The 18,042-nt window shown below is 39.3% G+C and overlaps 2 protein-coding genes across 3 annotated transcripts; both read left to right on the top strand.

The window, feature by feature from the left end:
* Positions 1-3,631: 3,631 nt before the first annotated feature.
* LOC117147705 (DNA-binding protein Ewg) lies at positions 3,632-8,333 on the top strand. Of its 2 annotated transcripts, XM_033314694.1 has the most exons (6): positions 3,632-4,600; positions 4,678-4,887; positions 5,215-5,676; positions 6,479-6,604; positions 6,667-6,802; positions 6,882-8,333. In XM_033314694.1, the coding sequence occupies exons 1-6, from the start codon at positions 3,911-3,913 to the stop codon at positions 7,526-7,528; spliced, it is 2,271 nt and encodes a 756-aa protein (XP_033170585.1). In that variant the 5' UTR covers positions 3,632-3,910; the 3' UTR covers positions 7,529-8,333. The 2 variants fall into 2 exon arrangements, with proteins under 2 accessions (XP_033170585.1, XP_033170586.1); XM_033314695.1 differs by lacking the exons at positions 6,667-6,802; positions 6,882-8,333 and having other exon boundaries at positions 3,812-4,600; positions 6,220-6,495.
* A 2,707-nt stretch (positions 8,334-11,040) lies between these two features.
* On the top strand, positions 11,041-12,470 carry LOC117147710 (glycine-rich protein DOT1). The gene is made up of 2 exons (XM_033314708.1): positions 11,041-11,186; positions 11,303-12,470. Exons 1-2 carry the CDS (start codon positions 11,181-11,183, stop codon positions 11,936-11,938), a joined length of 642 nt encoding a protein of 213 aa, XP_033170599.1. The 5' UTR covers positions 11,041-11,180; the 3' UTR covers positions 11,939-12,470.
* The last annotated feature ends 5,572 nt before the right edge of the window (positions 12,471-18,042 follow it).

Here is an 18,042-nt window from a genome sequence, read left to right as displayed (position 1 = left end):
AAAAAGAACACGGTGGGGTCAATTCTTTGCAGAACAAAACAAATTGTCTTATAATTTTTATTTATAATTTGGTAATTATTGCGGCTGTTAGTCAAAGAAAGAGAAATCATCTTGTATGCTAAAAAATATAAAAAATTGTCTTAAGGTATTTTTTATTTCCCTATATATGTATAGATAGAATAAACGATACAACGGTGTAAACCGGCAGTAGCTTTCGGGAGCTTACTGGGGCTGTGGTTAAAGAATTTAAATATTCAAAAATAGTAGATGTTTTCACCAATACTAAAAATTGCCTTAAGAATACAAATAAAACACGAAAGCACACATACCCTTGCGTAAATAGTACATAAATTAAAAGAAAAAACCGAATATGAACATGATCGGATACAAAAAAAGTATAATTTATTTTCTGATATTTTGATCAAATTGAAACCAAAATTATGTTGTCAAAAACGGCTAATGCGAGTATACACTTTGTGCTAAAAAAAAACCAAACTTGGATTCTTTTTCCTCAATTTCCCTGTGACTTTTCGACTGCTCGATGCAATTACAACCGATATATATTGTACTGGTATATACATATGTACAGATGTTAAAACAATGATGGTACACTTTTTTTCCAATTCTTTTTTTGATTATTCCGTTCCGACTTATATACTATTTGCAAGACAAAGAATACTTTTGGAAAAGACTTTTGGAGACTTTGTAGGAACGTATAGTCGGACGTGGCTTTGTGGTGGTGTTGACACTGATCAATAATAGTATACATCGCAAATGCCTCCTTCACAGGGTATGAAAAGGGAATCACTGTTTAGGCCTTAAATCTTAAAGGACTCTAAAATGGTATGCTTCTATAATTAGAACGGATACTGAAGACTACATCCAACAAATGCAGTGCTTTTAAATTTGATAAAACTTTAGGTTCCTTCACAAAATTTCATCACCCACCTTTTTCAGCATCCGGTTAGGTATGTACATGTGTATGTGTCTTAGGGGGTGAACATATATTCTCTCTGGAAGGTTTAGAAGGTTTAGAAGTGTGTTCACTTTTGCAGGGCCTCTTTTCTCGATTTATGTTTGGCACGCGCAAGTGGGTCGGGCTCACATCCCCTATAAGGACGTGGGAATTGGTGGTGTTTCCACTGCTACCTTTCGCGGGGGTGATTGGGTGGTGCGAGTAGTGCATGCGTGGTAGTTTAAAAAAGATCCAAGAATAATAAATAAACACAGCATAAGATAGTGTCATCATGATGTGCACCTCGAGCTGGGCGAGTTTGCGTGTGTATTCATTACAATAAAAGGTGTGGGATTTAAGGGGTTGGTTTTTTTCAGAAAGCGAATCTCTTCTTTACTTTCCTATTAGGGGTGTTGATAACAACTCATACATATATCTGAGCTCTTCTGGTTTAAAGTAAGGGAGTTTTAATGGAGACACAGTAGTGCTTGAAGTTATAAGGACATGCAAGTAATAACATTTATAACACAAAATATGGTGGTATTGTTAATAAAACCCCTAGACAGAGAAAGGCGGCGAGAATTCCATATACCCATTTCAAGCAGCGATATTGACGCATGGGCGCAGTATTGATTTTTTACTGCGTCGACGTCGGAATCACTCCATGGGGTGGTTTGTCGTTCTTTCTCTTTTCTGCCAGATAGTGCCTTCTCTTGCTATCAGCTAGCACCCTCTCTTTCTGCCGTCGCGTTGCCGTCGTTGGATTTTGAGTTTCTGAGCAAACGCAAATAGAACTTGAGCACAGAGAGCGACTAAAAGCAGTGCCGTGCGGTTCGTTAGCGGCCCTTATCTCGTTCCAAAAATTTCTTATTTTATTTTTTGTGCTACAAAAAGTGTGTGCCAAAAGTTAAGAGTTGACTTAGGATATAAAAATAACCAAAATTGAACAGAAAATTAACTATAGAAACTACCTAAAAAAATAGGTGCCAAATCAACCAAAAAAAATCCCCGATTGCATTTGCCCTCAACAACACATCAATCTAAAATACCTGAGGCAAGCAAAAAAATAAACAAACATTTTTTATGGTTACTGTTTAACCCAATCAGCAACCAATTTTCGAGCTCTATAACAGTGCGCACGTGCAACGGTTCCCAGAAAAGCGAACGAGAGCGATATACTTGAAGAGATAGAAGATTTAGATTACAAATCTGAGCGGGAGCATATGCTTGCGGATTCTGCGCAGTGAAAAATACACCTGAAAACGGGGAGAATCAAAAAATTAACGAACGAGATTAGCGTCTGGTGACAATGAATAAAAAAATTAATATTAAAGAAGAAGGGATATTCAAATAAATGGAAATTTTGTATAGAAAATACAGTTCCAGAATACCAATATTAGAAATTAGACACAAAGCTACGATAGAAGAAATAAGAGTCCAAATCTAAATCGTCCTGGTTGTTTCCAATTTCTTAAGGTGGCCTGCCACCTGTGTCACATAGACCTTATGCTTAGTCTATCTTCATATTTATTTGCAAATAGTGCACGTACCCAAGTCCCGCCGTTTCTTAACTTTCAATCAAAACCAATACGATCTGAGGATAGTAGGATAGGACACTTGAACACAAGAAAAAAACAAGAGAGAATGCTATAGTCGAGTTCCCCGACTATGAGATACCCGTTAGTGTGAATGAGAACGAACAAATTTACAAATTGCTCCAGGTGTGTACGTGACCGGCTTGGCGGATTTAGGGCGTTAGAGAGGGCGTGGCACAGTTTTTTTGCAAATCGATAAAAATGTACACGGCTAATCAAATTATGATAAAATATCAAAAAAAAAAAAAATTTCAACAATGTGGACATTGGGCGGTTTCAGGGCGTTAGAGTGGGCGTGGCAACATGGGTCAACAAGCTTGCTCTGCGTCTTTGTCTCTAGAATCTGTATCTGTAATCTCAACCTTCTAGTTTTTATAGTTCCTGCGATCTCGACGTTCATACGGACATAGCTAGATCGGCTCGACTGTTGATCCTGATCAAGAATATATATACTTTATATAGTCGGGAACGCTTTTGCCTGTTACATACTTTTCAACGAATCTAGTATACCCTTTTACTCTAAGAGTAACGGGTATAATGACTCGATGCTGATGGCAATAATCTGCAACTGTGGATCCTCGCTTGAGTTACAAACAGTTGTTCCTATGCTTCTTGGCATGTATGGTAAATAAATACATACATATGTATTGTTGCCGCTGCGTTTGTTGTCCAATTATTCTCATTTTTGGTGTTGCGCAGTTCTGCTACCTTTACTATTAAACAAACAAACAACGAACTTTTAAATTTTTAAGCATATGAGCGCCGTTGTGGGCTTGGACAAATTGTTGTGTTACATGTATAAACATTGTTGATCTGTATTTTAATCAACCCTGTGACAGCTACTATGGTCTTGGGTTTGAAAAATAGGTGCATACTGAGTAATTTTACATCTCGACCACACCGTTCTTCTGGATGTATGGCTTGCATAATTTACCGCAATTAATACATTAAAACTCTCTTAAGAAATTCCCTTCTTTGTTTTTCCGAACAGTTTTATCACACTGTGCATGCGAATAAGACCTTCTTCAATCCAGTGAGTAAGGCTTGAGGAAAGAAAAGGATCGGAAGCAGAAAGGCTTAAAAGTTAATCCCCACCGCCAAACTGGCCACTACAAGCTATCGGCTAGTCGTGGCGCCGGCGGGCAGCCAAAGGAGTTCGACTGGAAATGTGGTTGTCACCACCACCTCCTCGGGTAGTCACTCCTCGAATGGGGCTAACGGAGGTTCAGGAGGAACTTCTGCCGGGAGCAGCACTTTGGGAAGCGGTCTCAACGTGACCACAATAACAGCAACCAGCGGCGGCCAGCTGCAAAGTGCCGGCAACAGTTCCCAGAGCAACGGAACCACCTACAAGATCGAAATGCTTGATGAGGATATCCAGAGCTTGGGCTCCGACGACGACGACGAGGATCTAATCAGCAGCGATGGCAGTTTATACGAGGGAGATCTGGGTTCAATGCCAGTGAATGATGACGTGGCCCACCAACTAGCAGCCGCAGGACCAGTAGGCGTGGCAGCAGCGGCAGCAATAGCGAGTTCTAAAAAGCGAAAGAGACCCCATTGTTTCGAAACAAATCCCTCGGTTAGAAAACGGCAACAAAATCGATTGTTGCGCAAGCTGAGAGCTATTATCTATGAGTTTACGGGCAGAGTGGGCAAACAAGCGGTAGTTTTGGTGGCCACACCGGGTAAACCCAACACAAGCTATAAGGTTTTTGGGGCCAAACCCCTGGAAGACGTGCTGCGCAACCTAAAAAACATTGTAATGGATGAACTGGACAATGCACTGGCCCAGCAAGCTCCACCTCCGCCCCAAGATGATCCTTCCCTTTTCGAACTGCCTGGCTTGGTAATCGATGGCATACCCACTCCCGTAGAAAAGATGACCCAAGCGCAGCTGAGAGCCTTTATCCCGCTGATGCTCAAGTATTCTACGGGACGAGGGAAGCCAGGATGGGGCAGGGAGTCTACCAGACCGCCCTGGTGGCCAAAGGAGCTACCCTGGGCCAATGTGAGGATGGATGCCCGTTCCGAGGACGACAAACAGAAGGTGGGTGGGGTGGGTGTTCCAACAGCCGCCCCCGATCTCCTTTGAATCCTATTAACTGTATGTGTCTCCCTCTTCAGATCAGCTGGACACATGCTCTACGCAAGATTGTGATCAACTGCTACAAGTACCATGGAAGGGAGGATCTGCTGCCCACCTTTGCCGATGACGAGGACAAGGTTAACGCGTTGATTTCGCAATCGGGCGACGAAGACGAGGACATGGAGCTTTCAAATCCTCCTACCATCCACACGGTGACGACAATGACGCCACCGACGGGCAACAGCAATGTAAGTATAGCACAGGTTCCATTCAAGGTTATGGTTTCAGCTTTTATTTATGTTCTCGGAACCGTGTTGGGTTAAATACAAAAAAAAAAAAAAAAAACACTTTTATTTAACCTAAAAGTGTTTCCACATTTTTGGGTTTTAAATAAATGTAAACATGTTCTATACATTTTTTAAAATGGTTAGGCTACCCTATTTTACACGAACATAATTTGAAATAGTCGAATGCGACGAACTTCCCTGTGAAAAGTCTTGCCCATTATTTATTCGCAACCGGCATTTATCGTATTACTAATCCATCAACCAATCCACATGGAATCATCATCACAGCAACCGCAGCAGGTGAATGTTGTGAAAATCAATAGTGCTGGAACAGTGATCACCACCCACACGGCCCAAAGCAACACTCCTGCTCCGACAATCATCCAGAGTACCAATAACCAGCATGTGACCACGACGGCTACGCTGCCCGCCTCTACAAAGATTGAGATCTGCCAGGCGCCGGCTCAGAATCAGCAGCACCATCAACACCACCAGACGCACTTGCCCAACACTGTTCACATTCAGCCAGTGGCCGGAGGACAGCCACAAACAATCCAGTTGACCACTGCCAGTGGAACGGCAACCGCCACAGCGGTTCAGACGACAGCCGCCGCCGTAAGTGCGGCACAGGCTCACGCGCATTCGCAGTCCCAGGCTCACTCCCAGTCGAGTGCTAACCAGACGGTCACTGCCCAGCAGATCGCCAATGCTCAAGTCTGCATCGAGCCAATTACGCTCAGCGATGTTGATGTTCGTACTAATCCGGATGAAATGCCCTTTAAATTGCTGTTGTGCTCCCCAACCGAGACGGGACTAGGGTCGGGATTTGTCAGACTATGCACATTAGGATAGCAAGATACGAATTTATTTAAATATCTGCAAGTAGCTTTAAACGCTTAATGTAATGTTTTAATGGTTTCCATAACAAAGTATGTTGAGTTTAGGTTTCTTTAAACGAATTGACGTAACGCAGATCATAAAAAATAGTAATCTTATTTTAATTGCATACAGATACAAGGTTTAAAATTAATCAATCCATTTGTAACTAAATTAAAAATAAGGGTTTTTATGTACATAATAGCAGATTTGAAACCTTTGTGCATAGCTTACAAGCCCTACTCCCTTTTCCTAAAAATTGCATTAACTGATTGATGTTTGGCTCAGTATTGCGTTTTTATTGATATTACTCTGCGTTTATGATTTATGTTGTTGGTCCCGATTTTCCTCTTATTTTATTTAAGTCAACCTAATATTACCTGATTTTTTGTTTCATCTGCTTGTGTTCTGTTGCAGCTGATTGTTATCGAGTTATTGGTTATTTCCATCATTATTTGCATCCGCCACAAACTGAAAAACACACCCACATGTAAATACGACTTCCGTCACTCTAAAAACACAGAATCAAACATTTTTATTTTAAGAGTTATTAGTATTGCTTGCTAAAATTGCCTTTCAGTAGTTTTTTTATACTTAAATTCAATTACGGCGTTTTGGCTTAGACATTTGGACTCTTAATAAGTTAATAACTAGTGTAATTAACTTTTATACACAGTACACCACGCAAACGGTCCTCTCACAGAATGCCGATGGTACCGTATCGCTAATCCAGGTAGACCCAAATAATCCAATTATCACACTGCCGGATGGTACAACTGCCCAGGTTCAAGGTGTTGCCACGGTAAGTACATTTCGCGATTACTACATCCGCATTCGAGTTCTTACTTGCAACTTCTTTTTTAGCTCCACCAGGGTGAAGGCGGTGCTACCATTCAGACAGTTCAGAGTCTCAATGATGTAAATGGCCATGAGAACATGACCGTAGATCTTACCGAGACGCAGGATGGGCAAATATATATTACAACCGAGGATGGCCAAGGTATTTATCATCGTTGTGTACTTGGAGTTCACGTTACCTTTATCCTTGCTATACGCACTTACCAAACTCATTTTTTTAGGATATCCCGTTTCGGTGAGCAATGTGATCTCAGTTCCCGTCTCTATGTACCAGTCGGTGATGGCCAACGTGCAGCAGATCCAGACGAACAGCGATGGAACAGTGTGCCTCGCGCCGATGCAGGTAGATACAAGTGTCAATCGCTCCACCAATACCGCCGCCAGCTCCTCATCCTCTTTGGGAAATGGCGGCGTTCAGTGCTATTCGCTGATCTCAGCGGGATCGTCAGTCTTAGGCCGGCGCAGTGGTGGGGTGATTGGGCATCAGGTTACTCCCGGCGAACGTTACTATATAGCCAAATCCACAACCACCTCCAGCAATTTAGGGCACCACAACAACAATAATTTCACCCTTGCAAATAACAATAATAGTGTAAAGATGCCCATAGTATTGGCCACTCCCAGCATTCCACAGGTGGCAAACAAGAGATCCACCAGGAAAAGGTCCACCGGGGTTACTGGGGGAGGAGATGTAATGGTTCAGAAGCGTGGGAGACCCAATTCGTCTCTAAAAAGCAAATCCCAGCTAAATGCCAATGAAAATGACCACTCCTCCGGTACTTCCTCTTCCATCCGTTGTGTGGACAGTGCCAGTTTAACCAGCGTGCAGCTTCAACTGCCGGCCATTAAACTGGAGCACTTGGGGTAGAGTTACCCATTTAATAATCCATATTAACTCGAATCTAGTCAATTACGGCTTTCCACAAATAGAAAAATAAAAAACATAATAAAAAAATGCACTTGCCATTTAAACTTAGACGCGCACATTGTGAATGCCAAAAAATCTAAATAGTTATAGCCAAAGGAAATCCCTCAGTTACTAACTATACAAATTGAATTTAGTGCCGAGAATAGAAAACCAAAAATGTTGTTGAAAATTTAAACCAAAAAATTAATTCTAAATTAAAAACTAAAGTTGTTCCTAATTTACAGAACTACAAAACAGAATATTTTATAGTTTAGCCATTTGTTTAGTTGTTAAAGTGTGGAGTACATATATTTATGCATGTAAACTTACTAAGAGCGCGAATCAAACCAAATATTAACAAATTTAAGTTGTACAATTACGTTAGTTTTAGCCTGTAGGTAATAAAAAAAAACAGGGATCAGCCAGCCTACGTACCTGTAACCCCGTGAGTCTTAGCTCCATACCACTTTTTTGCCCACCATGTAATATTTTAATGTAGTCATTCGCATGAAAAAAGCGCAAACGCGGTTAAATGAGTTTACCAGATATAAGTGTGCTATATATGTGGAGGGATATTTAATATATTCTCCTGAAAGTGTATCCAAAATTTATTTTATGTTGATCTATTACTATTTTCATTATTGCTCTTGTGTTTCAATGAAATCAATATTGATTTTACCGTTATTATTGTGTTTACATGTTTGATTTTCATATCTCATAATCGCAATTTGAATTGTTTTATACCAAATTTTTAATTTAATCAAGCCAAGTTCAATTGCAAAAGAAAGATAATGAAAAAGCAACAAATTTTATTTAAAAGAAAAGCGATTGTTGTGATTTTAATATAATTTTACCATAAAACATTTGCTTGTATATTGTGTAAACTGAAATGCTAAATAAAGCCAACAATTTAACTTAAAATTCATTTTTTATTTTTAATTATTGTTGGTCTCAGATTATAAATACATTTTTTGCTTGTCCTTATTTTATATTGAGTTTATGTAAGTATATTTTGCTATTATACATTTTATCTTATAATTTTATACTTTATATTCTTTTCTTTTAACCAGATAGGAAAACTGGAGAATTTTCAAGGACCCCTTGATCTGTAAAGAAATGCTATGAATTTGCTCTTGTACTAACTAAATCACCCTTTTTTTTTACCTCCTGAAAGGTGGAGAATGGCGATCAGCTGGAGACCATCACCATGTCGCCTGGAATGCACCAGATGATGATCCAAGGAGGTCCTGGCCAAGAGCCCCAGCTGGTACAGGTGGTCAGCTTAAAGGATGCCACCCTGCTAAGCAAGGCTATGGAAGCCATTAATTCCGGCAATGTGAAGTCCGAAGACACGATTATTATGGAACAATAGCTGTAGCCCATAGAAGGCATGATTTCGCCTGGATTAAGCGATTGACGTGCCGTGTTTTCTGGGCCTCGTAGCTCTCCTGACTGACTACCCGTCTATAACTTTGGGTTCCTTTTGCCCCACCAATGTTTTCCAAGTACCTGAAAGGTGTTGCTAACGGAGACAGAAGCAATAGGAACCCCATGGTCCCGTCTACCCAAATATAAACCATCTAGTCATCGCATGTCTAGTCAAGAGTGCTTTCTCTGTATAAAGCGCGAAAGCAGTATAGACTTAGCATAGATAAATATCTTTAAAACCTTAATTCCTACTATTTTTTGTGAGTTTTTTTTTTTGCTCTATAAATAATATAAATCTAAATTTTATTAGCTATACAATTGTAACAAACGTATGTCGAGGTGTAAACATTATAAGCGTTACTTGTAGGTGGGACTTTACTTATATGGTAGATAAACTTGTGCAACATTCGCTATGACTAACCAATTGAATATATAAGGAAGAGAAAGATAAGAGTTTATAAATTATACAATTATCTTAGGTCAACTGATAAAGAACGCAATGCAATGTAACCAGAGAGCATCACATTAAACTTAACTATATTACCTAATAGCTAACGATAATGAATACTACTCAATTATTAAATAAACCAAAGAGTGTACAAGTCAATCATTTTTTCGTAAAAACATTGATATATAGGGGAAAAGGATGCGATAAATGTTTTTTAAACCTTGGTCAGGATATACGACTGTAAATTTTGAGATTGCAGCTATATTAATCTATGACAGCTATCGTATATTGACGTAAGTGTTCGGAAATCGATGAAAGTTTACCCGCCGAACCCACGACTCTTGTTTAATTCACTGATCGCTTTTGTCTCGCTGACTAAACCCCAGCTTGAACACAAATTTTAGACTAGGGGGGAGAAGTGGGCACACACGCCAAAAGTATTATAAGTTCATGGAGGCAGAAAACACGTTTTTTTTGCACCGCATTGTAGTTTAAACAGCCCACGGGACGTTGACCCGCTGATCTACTACACTGCAGATGATGCCGGCTCTGGTGGAGTGACCGAAATTAAATGTAACTGCAGCCTGCCTGGTGGGGAATGATATGCATAAAATACAATACTTAAAGTGAAATTCATATTAAAAGGTTTGTAGTTCTTAAATATATAGTTTAAGATAATAATAACCTTACAAAAATAACTTTATGAAATCCTGTTTTTGTCTGCAAGAAATTAAGTCACGTAATCAATCTATATAATCAAATCTGTATGTATGATTGCTTACAACCTTGTCTCTAGGAATTTAATCAAATGATTAATCTATATATTAAATCGGTAGGAAAGCTAATTGCTAAAGCAACTTCTACCTAAGTAAGCTTATGAAAGGCCCTCTTCGTTCTCAAATCATCATCTTAATTTTTGTAATTTGTTAGTATTTCTCGATTTGTGGATGCATCACTTGCAAATAATCGAATAGTAATCGTGGTTGCCTCTGAGCGATTTTGTCAAAGTTTTTGACCAAATTGCCATCGATACCCTGGAACCTGCAAATTATATAATAGTATCGCACAACGTCACAAGTTGCAAGTTGGTCTGAAGTTGCTATTGTGACCGGCAATGGTGCGGATTATGCAATGGGAAAGGTGCGCCATCAACTTGTCTGTTGGGAGATGTGCATTTACGATACAAACAAATCTTTGGCTGACTACAAAACTATTGCAGATGCAGCAATCGGATGGAGTTGCAGTTATGAGTTGTCTGCAGCTTTCGCCTGCTGTATTTTCCCTCCGTCCATTGGGATTTGAAAACTAATGTCCATTGTTGAATCCTCCCCCTGACGATGATGCGGCATCATTTGGCCCATATTGCGACATTAACACCGAAAAAAAAATGGTATTACTCAAACTTCGTATTTAGGATAAAGCAATTGAATTTTTTATGTCGAATTTGCTTATGGCAAAAAACTTATATGTTTTTTAAAGTACTTTTGTTCACAATATATTCACATATATATAAAACTTTTTTCCTACCAGTGCCCTCGGCAGCACTTCCAACATCTGCCAACCACACAGTTTGCGTTAAAAATATTTTTCCTTTTGCCGTCTGGCAGAGCCAAGCTTTTCCGGTTAAAGTTATGTTGCACTTGGTTTGGTATAAAAACTCTCGCCGCCATCTGCAGTCGTGCCAGTTGTGGATTTGCACTTAACCCACTAGTTAACCCAAACGGAGTATTTCAAGCTATGAAAGTACGGTTCGTTGTAAGCCAGGATAACTAATCCTGAATAATCCAAAATTATTGTGCAGGCTGCCTTGCTACACATTTTTTTTAAAGTGACTGTAATAAAGTGTTTATGCTTTTCAGGCCTTTGTGTGTCTTCTGCTCATTGGAGCGGCCAGTGTGATGGCTAACCCTAAGCCCGGCGGAGGAAGTGGCTGGTCCTCTGGAGGAGGTGGAGGCAGTTGGTCATCGGGAGGTGGTGGCGGTGGTGGCCATGGCGGCGGAGGAGACGTACAAATTATTAAAGTTATCACCGAGAGTGGGTCTTCTGGAGGCGGCGGGGGAGGAGGTGGATGGTCCTCTGGTGGCGGCGGAGGAGGAGGTGGATGGTCTTCTGGAGGCGGCGGGGGAGGAGGTGGGTGGTCTTCTGGAGCTGGCGGGGGTGGCTGGTCCTCAGGGGGAGGCGGCGGAAGCGGCAGCAGCAGCGATGTTAAACTCATCAAAATCATTAGTCTCGGAGGTGGTGGAGGACATGGTGGTGGAGGAGGACATGGTGGTGGAGGAGGACATGGTGGTGGTGGAGGAGGCTGGTCTTCAGGAGGAGGAGGTGGCGGTTGGTCATCAGGTGGAGGTGGTGGCCACGGAAGTAGCGGAGGTGGCGGCACCAAGGTCATCAAAATCATCAAACTGAGCTCTGGAGGCCATGGAGGTGCCGGCAGCGGTGGCGGCCACGGAGGCGGCGGTGGTGGCGGTTGGCAGCCCGCTGGAGGTTGGGCATAATCCTAGTCCAATCCTAGAAAGCCATCAAATTAATCTTCAACCACTTTTGTAAATACTGTATATATGTATCCAAGATAATTTTTTTTAGTATTGTTACATAAATTATATAGCAAATGGCACTTGCTTGTAACAACCAATTCGTTAAATTCCTGTTCGTCTGGTAATTTAAAACGAACTATGATTAAATTTGTATGGCACAAAATCGCCTAAATATAGTCTTGAATGAGTCTTGGGATTGTATATTTTGGCGAAATTTATGGAAAGAACATAAAGGAGAAATTATAAATTTGCTATATCCGTTACTCGCCAAGGAGTACTCGGAAGAAACTTCAACATTTCGTATAGGAAAATGTTCTGTTGAATACAGGTGGATAGCGAATTTACTATAAAATTCAATAAGGTAAGTATTCAAATTTTGGGCAACTATTTTTATAGACTTATCAGGGGTTAGTTCATAACATGCCCAAAAATGAGATCACCGCTAAAATGAAGACTGTTTTGTACTGCCAATAAAAATAGCTAACTTTTCCTATACCTCTTTTTATTATTATCAAAAATAAAAATTTTAACACATTTTCGCATTTTTGATAAGGGGTACCATCATTAAAATTTGCGAAAAATGGCAAAAAAATAGAATTTCCGTTTCCGAACACAGGTCGATAGGGAATTTTATTACGAATTCAACGACTGATTATGATCGCCTGGTATCTAAAATCGAAAAATCCACAAATTTTCGACAAAAATGCGCATTTTGTTAACAAAATTGAGAGATTTTTCGGTTTAAACTACCAGGCGAACTGGAATTCCAGGAGGTGACCAACGATAAGTTGGTTTTCAGTAGACATCCGCTACTGATTATGATCGCCTGGTATCTAAAATCGAAAAATCCACAAATTTTCGACAAAAATGCGCATTTTGTTAACAAAATTTAGAGATTTTTCGGTTTAAATTACCAGGCGAACTGGAATTCCAGCAGGTGACCAACGATAAGTTGGTTTTCAGTAGACACCAGCTACTGATTATCATCGCCTGGTATCTAAAATCGAAATATCCAAAAATTTTGCACAAAAGTGCGCATTTTGTAAGCAAAATTGCGAGATTTTTCGGTTTAAATTACCAGGCGAACAAGAATTCCAGGAGGTGACCAACGATTAGTTGGTTTTCAGTAGACACCAGCTACTGATTATCATTGCCTGGTACCTAAAATTGAAAGATCCAAAAATTTTGCACAAAAATGCGCATTTTGTATGCCAAATTGAGAGATTTTTCGGTTTAAATTACCAGGCGAACAAGAATTCCAGAAGGTGACCAACGATAAGTTGGTTTTCAGTAGACACCCGCTACTGATTATGATCGCCTGGTATCTAAAATCGAAAAATCCACAAATTTTCGACAAAAATGCGCATTTTGTTAACAAAATTTAGAGATTTTTCGGTTTAAATTACCAGGCGAACTGGAATTCCAGAAGGTGACCAACGATAAGTTGGTTTTCAGTAGACACCCGCTACTGATTATCATCGCCTGGTATCTAAAATCGAAAGATCCAAAAATTTTGCACAAAAATGCGCATTTTGTATGCCAAATTGAGAGATTTTTCGGTTTAAACTACCAGGCGAACTGGAATTCCAGGAGGTGACCAACGATAAGTTGGTTTTCAGTAGACACCCGCTACTGATTATGATCGCCTGGTATCTAAAATTGAAAGATCCAAAAATTTTGCACAAAAATGCGCATTTTGTATGCCAAATTGAGAGATTTTTCGGTTTAAATTACCAGGCGAACAAGAATTCCAGAAGGTGACCAACGATAAGTTGGTTTTCAGTAGACACCCGCTACTGATTATGATCGCCTGGTATCTAAAATCGAAAAATCCACAAATTTTCGACAAAAATGCGCATTTTGTTAACAAAATTTAGAGATTTTTCGGTTTAAATTACCAGGCGAACTGGAATTCCAGAAGGTGACCAACGATAAGTTGGTTTTCAGTAGACACCCGCTACTGATTATGATCGCCTGGTATCTAAAATCGAAAAATCCACAAATTTTCGACAAAAATGCGCATTTTGTTAACAAAATTTAGAGATTTTTCGGTTTAAATTACCAGGCGAACTGGAATTCCAGAAGGTGACCAACGATAAGTTGGTTTTCAGTAGACACCCGCTACTGATTATCATCGCCTGGTATCTAAAATCGAAAGATCCAAAAATTTTGCACAAAAATGCGCATTTTGTATGCCAAATTGAGAGATTTTTCGGTTTAAACTACCAGGCGAACTGGAATTCCAGGAGGTGACCAACGATAAGTTGGTTTTCAGTAGACACCCGCTACTGATTATGATCGCCTGGTATCTAAAATCGAAAAATCCACAAATTTTCGACAAAAATGCGCATTTTGTTAACAAAATTGAGAGATTTTTCGGTTTAAACTACCAGGCGAACTGGAATTCCAGGAGGTGACCAACGATAAGTTGGTTTTCAGTAGACACCCGCTACTGATTATGATCGCCTGGTATCTAAAATCGAAAAATCCACAAATTTTCGACAAAAATGCGCATTTTGTTAACAAAATTTAGAGATTTTTCGGTTTAAATTACCAGGCGAACTGGAATTCCAGAAGGTGACCAACGATAAGTTGGTTTTCAGTAGACACCCGCTACTGATTATCATCGCCTGGTATCTAAAATCGAAAGATCCAAAAATTTTGCACAAAAATGCGCATTTTGTATGCCAAATTGAGAGATTTTTCGGTTTAAACTACCAGGCGAACTGGAATTCCAGGAGGTGACCAACGATAAGTTGGTTTTCAGTAGACACCCGCTACTGATTATGATCGCCTGGTATCTAAAATCGAAAAATCCACAAATTTTCGAAAAAAATGCGCATTTTGTTAACAAAATTTAGAGATTTTTCGGTTTAAACTACCAGGCGAACTGGAATTCCAGGAGGTGACCAACGATAAGTTGGTTTTCAGTAGACACCCGCTACTGATTATGATCGCCTCGTATCTAAAATCGAACAATTCACAAATTTTCGACAAAAATGCGCATTTTGTTAACAAAATTTAGAGATTTTTCGGTATAAACTACCAGGCAAACAAGAATTCCAGGAGGTGACCAACGATAAGTTGGTTTTCAGTAGACACCCGCTACTGATTATCATCGCCTGGTATCTAAAATCGAAAGATCCAAAAATTTTGCACAAAAATGCGCATTTTGTATGCCAAATTGAGAGATTTTTCGGTTTAAATTACCAGGCGAACAAGGATTCCAGAAGGTGACCAACGATAAGTTGGTTTTCAGTAGACACCAGCTACTGATTATCATCGCCTGGTATCTAAAATCGAAATATCCAAAAATTTTGCACAAAAGTGCGCATTTTGTAAGCAAAATTGCGAGATTTTTCGGTTTAAATTACCAGGCGAACAAGAATTCCAGGAGGTGACCAACGATTAGTTGGTTTTCAGTAGACACCCGCTACTGATTATGATCGCCTGGTATCTAAAATCGAAAAATCCACAAATTTTCGACAAAAATGCGCATTTTGTTAACAAAATTTAGAGATTTTTCGGTTTAAATTACCAGGCGAACTGGAATTCCAGAAGGTGACCAACGATAAGTTGGTTTTCAGTAGACACCCGCTACTGATTATCATCGCCTGGTATCTAAAATCGAAAGATCCAAAAATTTTGCACAAAAATGCGCATTTTGTATGCCAAATTGAGAGATTTTTCGGTTTAAACTACCAGGCGAACTGGAATTCCAGGAGGTGACCAACGATAAGTTGGTTTTCAGTAGACACCCGCTACTGATTATGATCGCCTGGTATCTAAAATCGAAAAATCCACAAATTTTCGACAAAAATGCGCATTTTGTTAACAAAATTGAGAGATTTTTCGGTTTAAACTACCAGGCGAACTGGAATTCCAGGAGGTGACCAACGATAAGTTGGTTTTCAGTAGACACCCGCTACTGATTATGATCGCCTGGTATCTAAAATCGAAAAATCCACAAATTTTCGACAAAAATGCGCATTTTGTTAACAAAATTTAGAGATTTTTCGGTTTAAATTACCAGGCGAACTGGAATTCCAGAAGGTGACCAACGATAAGTTGGTTTTCAGTAGACACCCGCTACTGATTATCATCGCCTGGTATCTAAAATCGAAAGATCCAAAAATTTTGCACAAAAATGCGCATTTTGTTAACAAAATTTAGAGATTTTTCGGTTTAAACTACCAGGCGAACTGGAATTCCAGGAGGTGACCAACGATAAGTTGGTTTTCAGTAGACACCAGCTACTGATTATCATCGCCTGGTATCTAAAATCGAAATATCCAAAAATTTTGCACAAAAGTGCGCATTTTGTAAGCAAAATTGCGAGATTTTTCGGTTTAAATTACCAGGCGAACAAGAATTCCAGGAGGTGACCAACGATTAGTTGGTTTTCAGTAGACACCAGCTACTGATTATCATTGCCTGGTACCTAAAATTGAAAGATCCAAAAATTTTGCACAAAAATGCGCATTTTGTATGCCAAATTGAGAGATTTTTCGGTTTAAATTACCAGGCGAACAAGAATTCCAGAAGGTGACCAACGATAAGTTGGTTTTCAGTAGACACCCGCTACTGATTATGATCGCCTGGTATCTAAAATCGAAAAATCCACAAATTTTCGACAAAAATGCGCATTTTGTTAACAAAATTTAGAGATTTTTCGGTTTAAACTACCAGGCGAACTGGAATTCCAGGAGGTGACCAACGATAAGTTGGTTTTCAGTAGACACCCGCTACTGATTATGATCGCCTCGTATCTAAAATCGAACAATTCACAAATTTTCGACAAAAATGCGCATTTTGTTAACAAAATTTAGAGATTTTTCGGTATAAACTACCAGGCAAACAAGAATTCCAGGAGGTGACCAACGATAAGTTGGTTTTCAGTAGACACCCGCTATCATTAAAATTTGCGAAAAATGGCAAAAATTTTAATTTCCATTTTTGAATACAGGTCGATAGAGAATTTTGTTACGAATTCAACGAGGTATGGCATCTCACTTTTGGACAACTATTTTTAATGCAATTGAGAAAATACAGAAAGAAGAAAGAGAAAAAAACGAAAGATAAAAATATTGTTAAATCGTAATTATTGTTAAAAATCGTAAATATCTCCATAGCTTCGACAAAAAATTGTGTCACAGCTAATATGAATACTGTTTTTGATGCTTATAAACCTAAGTAACTGTCCCCATAACTTTTTTTTATCTTTTTCGAGTACCAACTATGATCTGTGAAAAATAGAAACTTCCTAAAACTTTAATACACGTCGAAAGGAAATTGTATGAAAGAATGACATTCCAAAACAGGTGCCACTGCTAAAATTAAGTAACGGGTGGCGAGAAACAGGTAAAGAAAGTAAAGCGTTTTTTTAAGCTTTTTTATTTAAAAAGTGGATTAGATTGAATATTTATACAATTCTTGAGACTTCGTCTTTTAGGGAACGGCTGCAGAAGAGCCAGATTCCACCGACTTCTTCTGGAAAAACTTGTTTCTCGTTTTTTCTGAAGCGTTGAACCAATATGGTAACTCCTTTTACTGTCCAAAAGAAAGAAAGAGAGAAATTCACCAGACGCACCGAATGTTTACCTTTTCATAAACCAAATAATATCTATTGACGATTAAAAAAATTGTATATAAAATTTGCTGCATCAATTTTCGCTACTTGTAATGTTCTGTATTGGCTTTACATGATATTTCTCTGAAACCATCAACAGGTTTTTGATCGACTCGGCCAATTGCAGTTGGAACCAAACCGCTTCTTACCCCCTTTTCTTTCAAGCTTGCAATTTTTCTTGTGTTTCAGGTTTTTCTTAGTGCAAAATTGAGCGGAAAAACTCGGTCGATCTTGCTTCCAGTCTATATTCATATATCCAGCTCAACCATTTTGCACTTAACACTGCACTTACCAGCGAAATTTCAATATTTCCACAAGGGACTTAATCACTTAATCGCCGGAATCATGATACTCTTACATTCATAGTTTGAGAAAGAAGTTTGTTTTGTGCATTAAAAAAGGCACCCATATTTGACAGGCACTAGACAGGTTGTAA

The sequence above is a fragment of the Drosophila mauritiana genome, chromosome X (genome assembly GCF_004382145.1).
Source record: "Drosophila mauritiana strain mau12 chromosome X, ASM438214v1, whole genome shotgun sequence".
NCBI classification, from domain to species: domain Eukaryota; kingdom Metazoa; phylum Arthropoda; class Insecta; order Diptera; family Drosophilidae; genus Drosophila; species Drosophila mauritiana.
This window is presented reverse-complemented; position numbering and strand designations above follow the sequence as displayed.

What these genes read in the sequence shown, in the direction of transcription:
- LOC117147705 (XM_033314694.1), top strand. Translation starts at nt 3,911, where the DNA reads ATGCTTGATGAGGATATCCAGAGCTTGGGCTCCGACGACGACGACGAG. An exon ending in CACCGACGGGCAACAGCAAT is followed by an intron (nt 4,888 to 5,214) that starts GTAAGTATAGCA and finishes TCATCATCACAG; the next exon opens with CAACCGCAGCAGGTGAATGT. An exon ending in TTACGCTCAGCGATGTTGAT is followed by an intron (nt 5,677 to 6,478) that starts GTTCGTACTAAT and finishes TTTTATACACAG; the next exon opens with TACACCACGCAAACGGTCCT.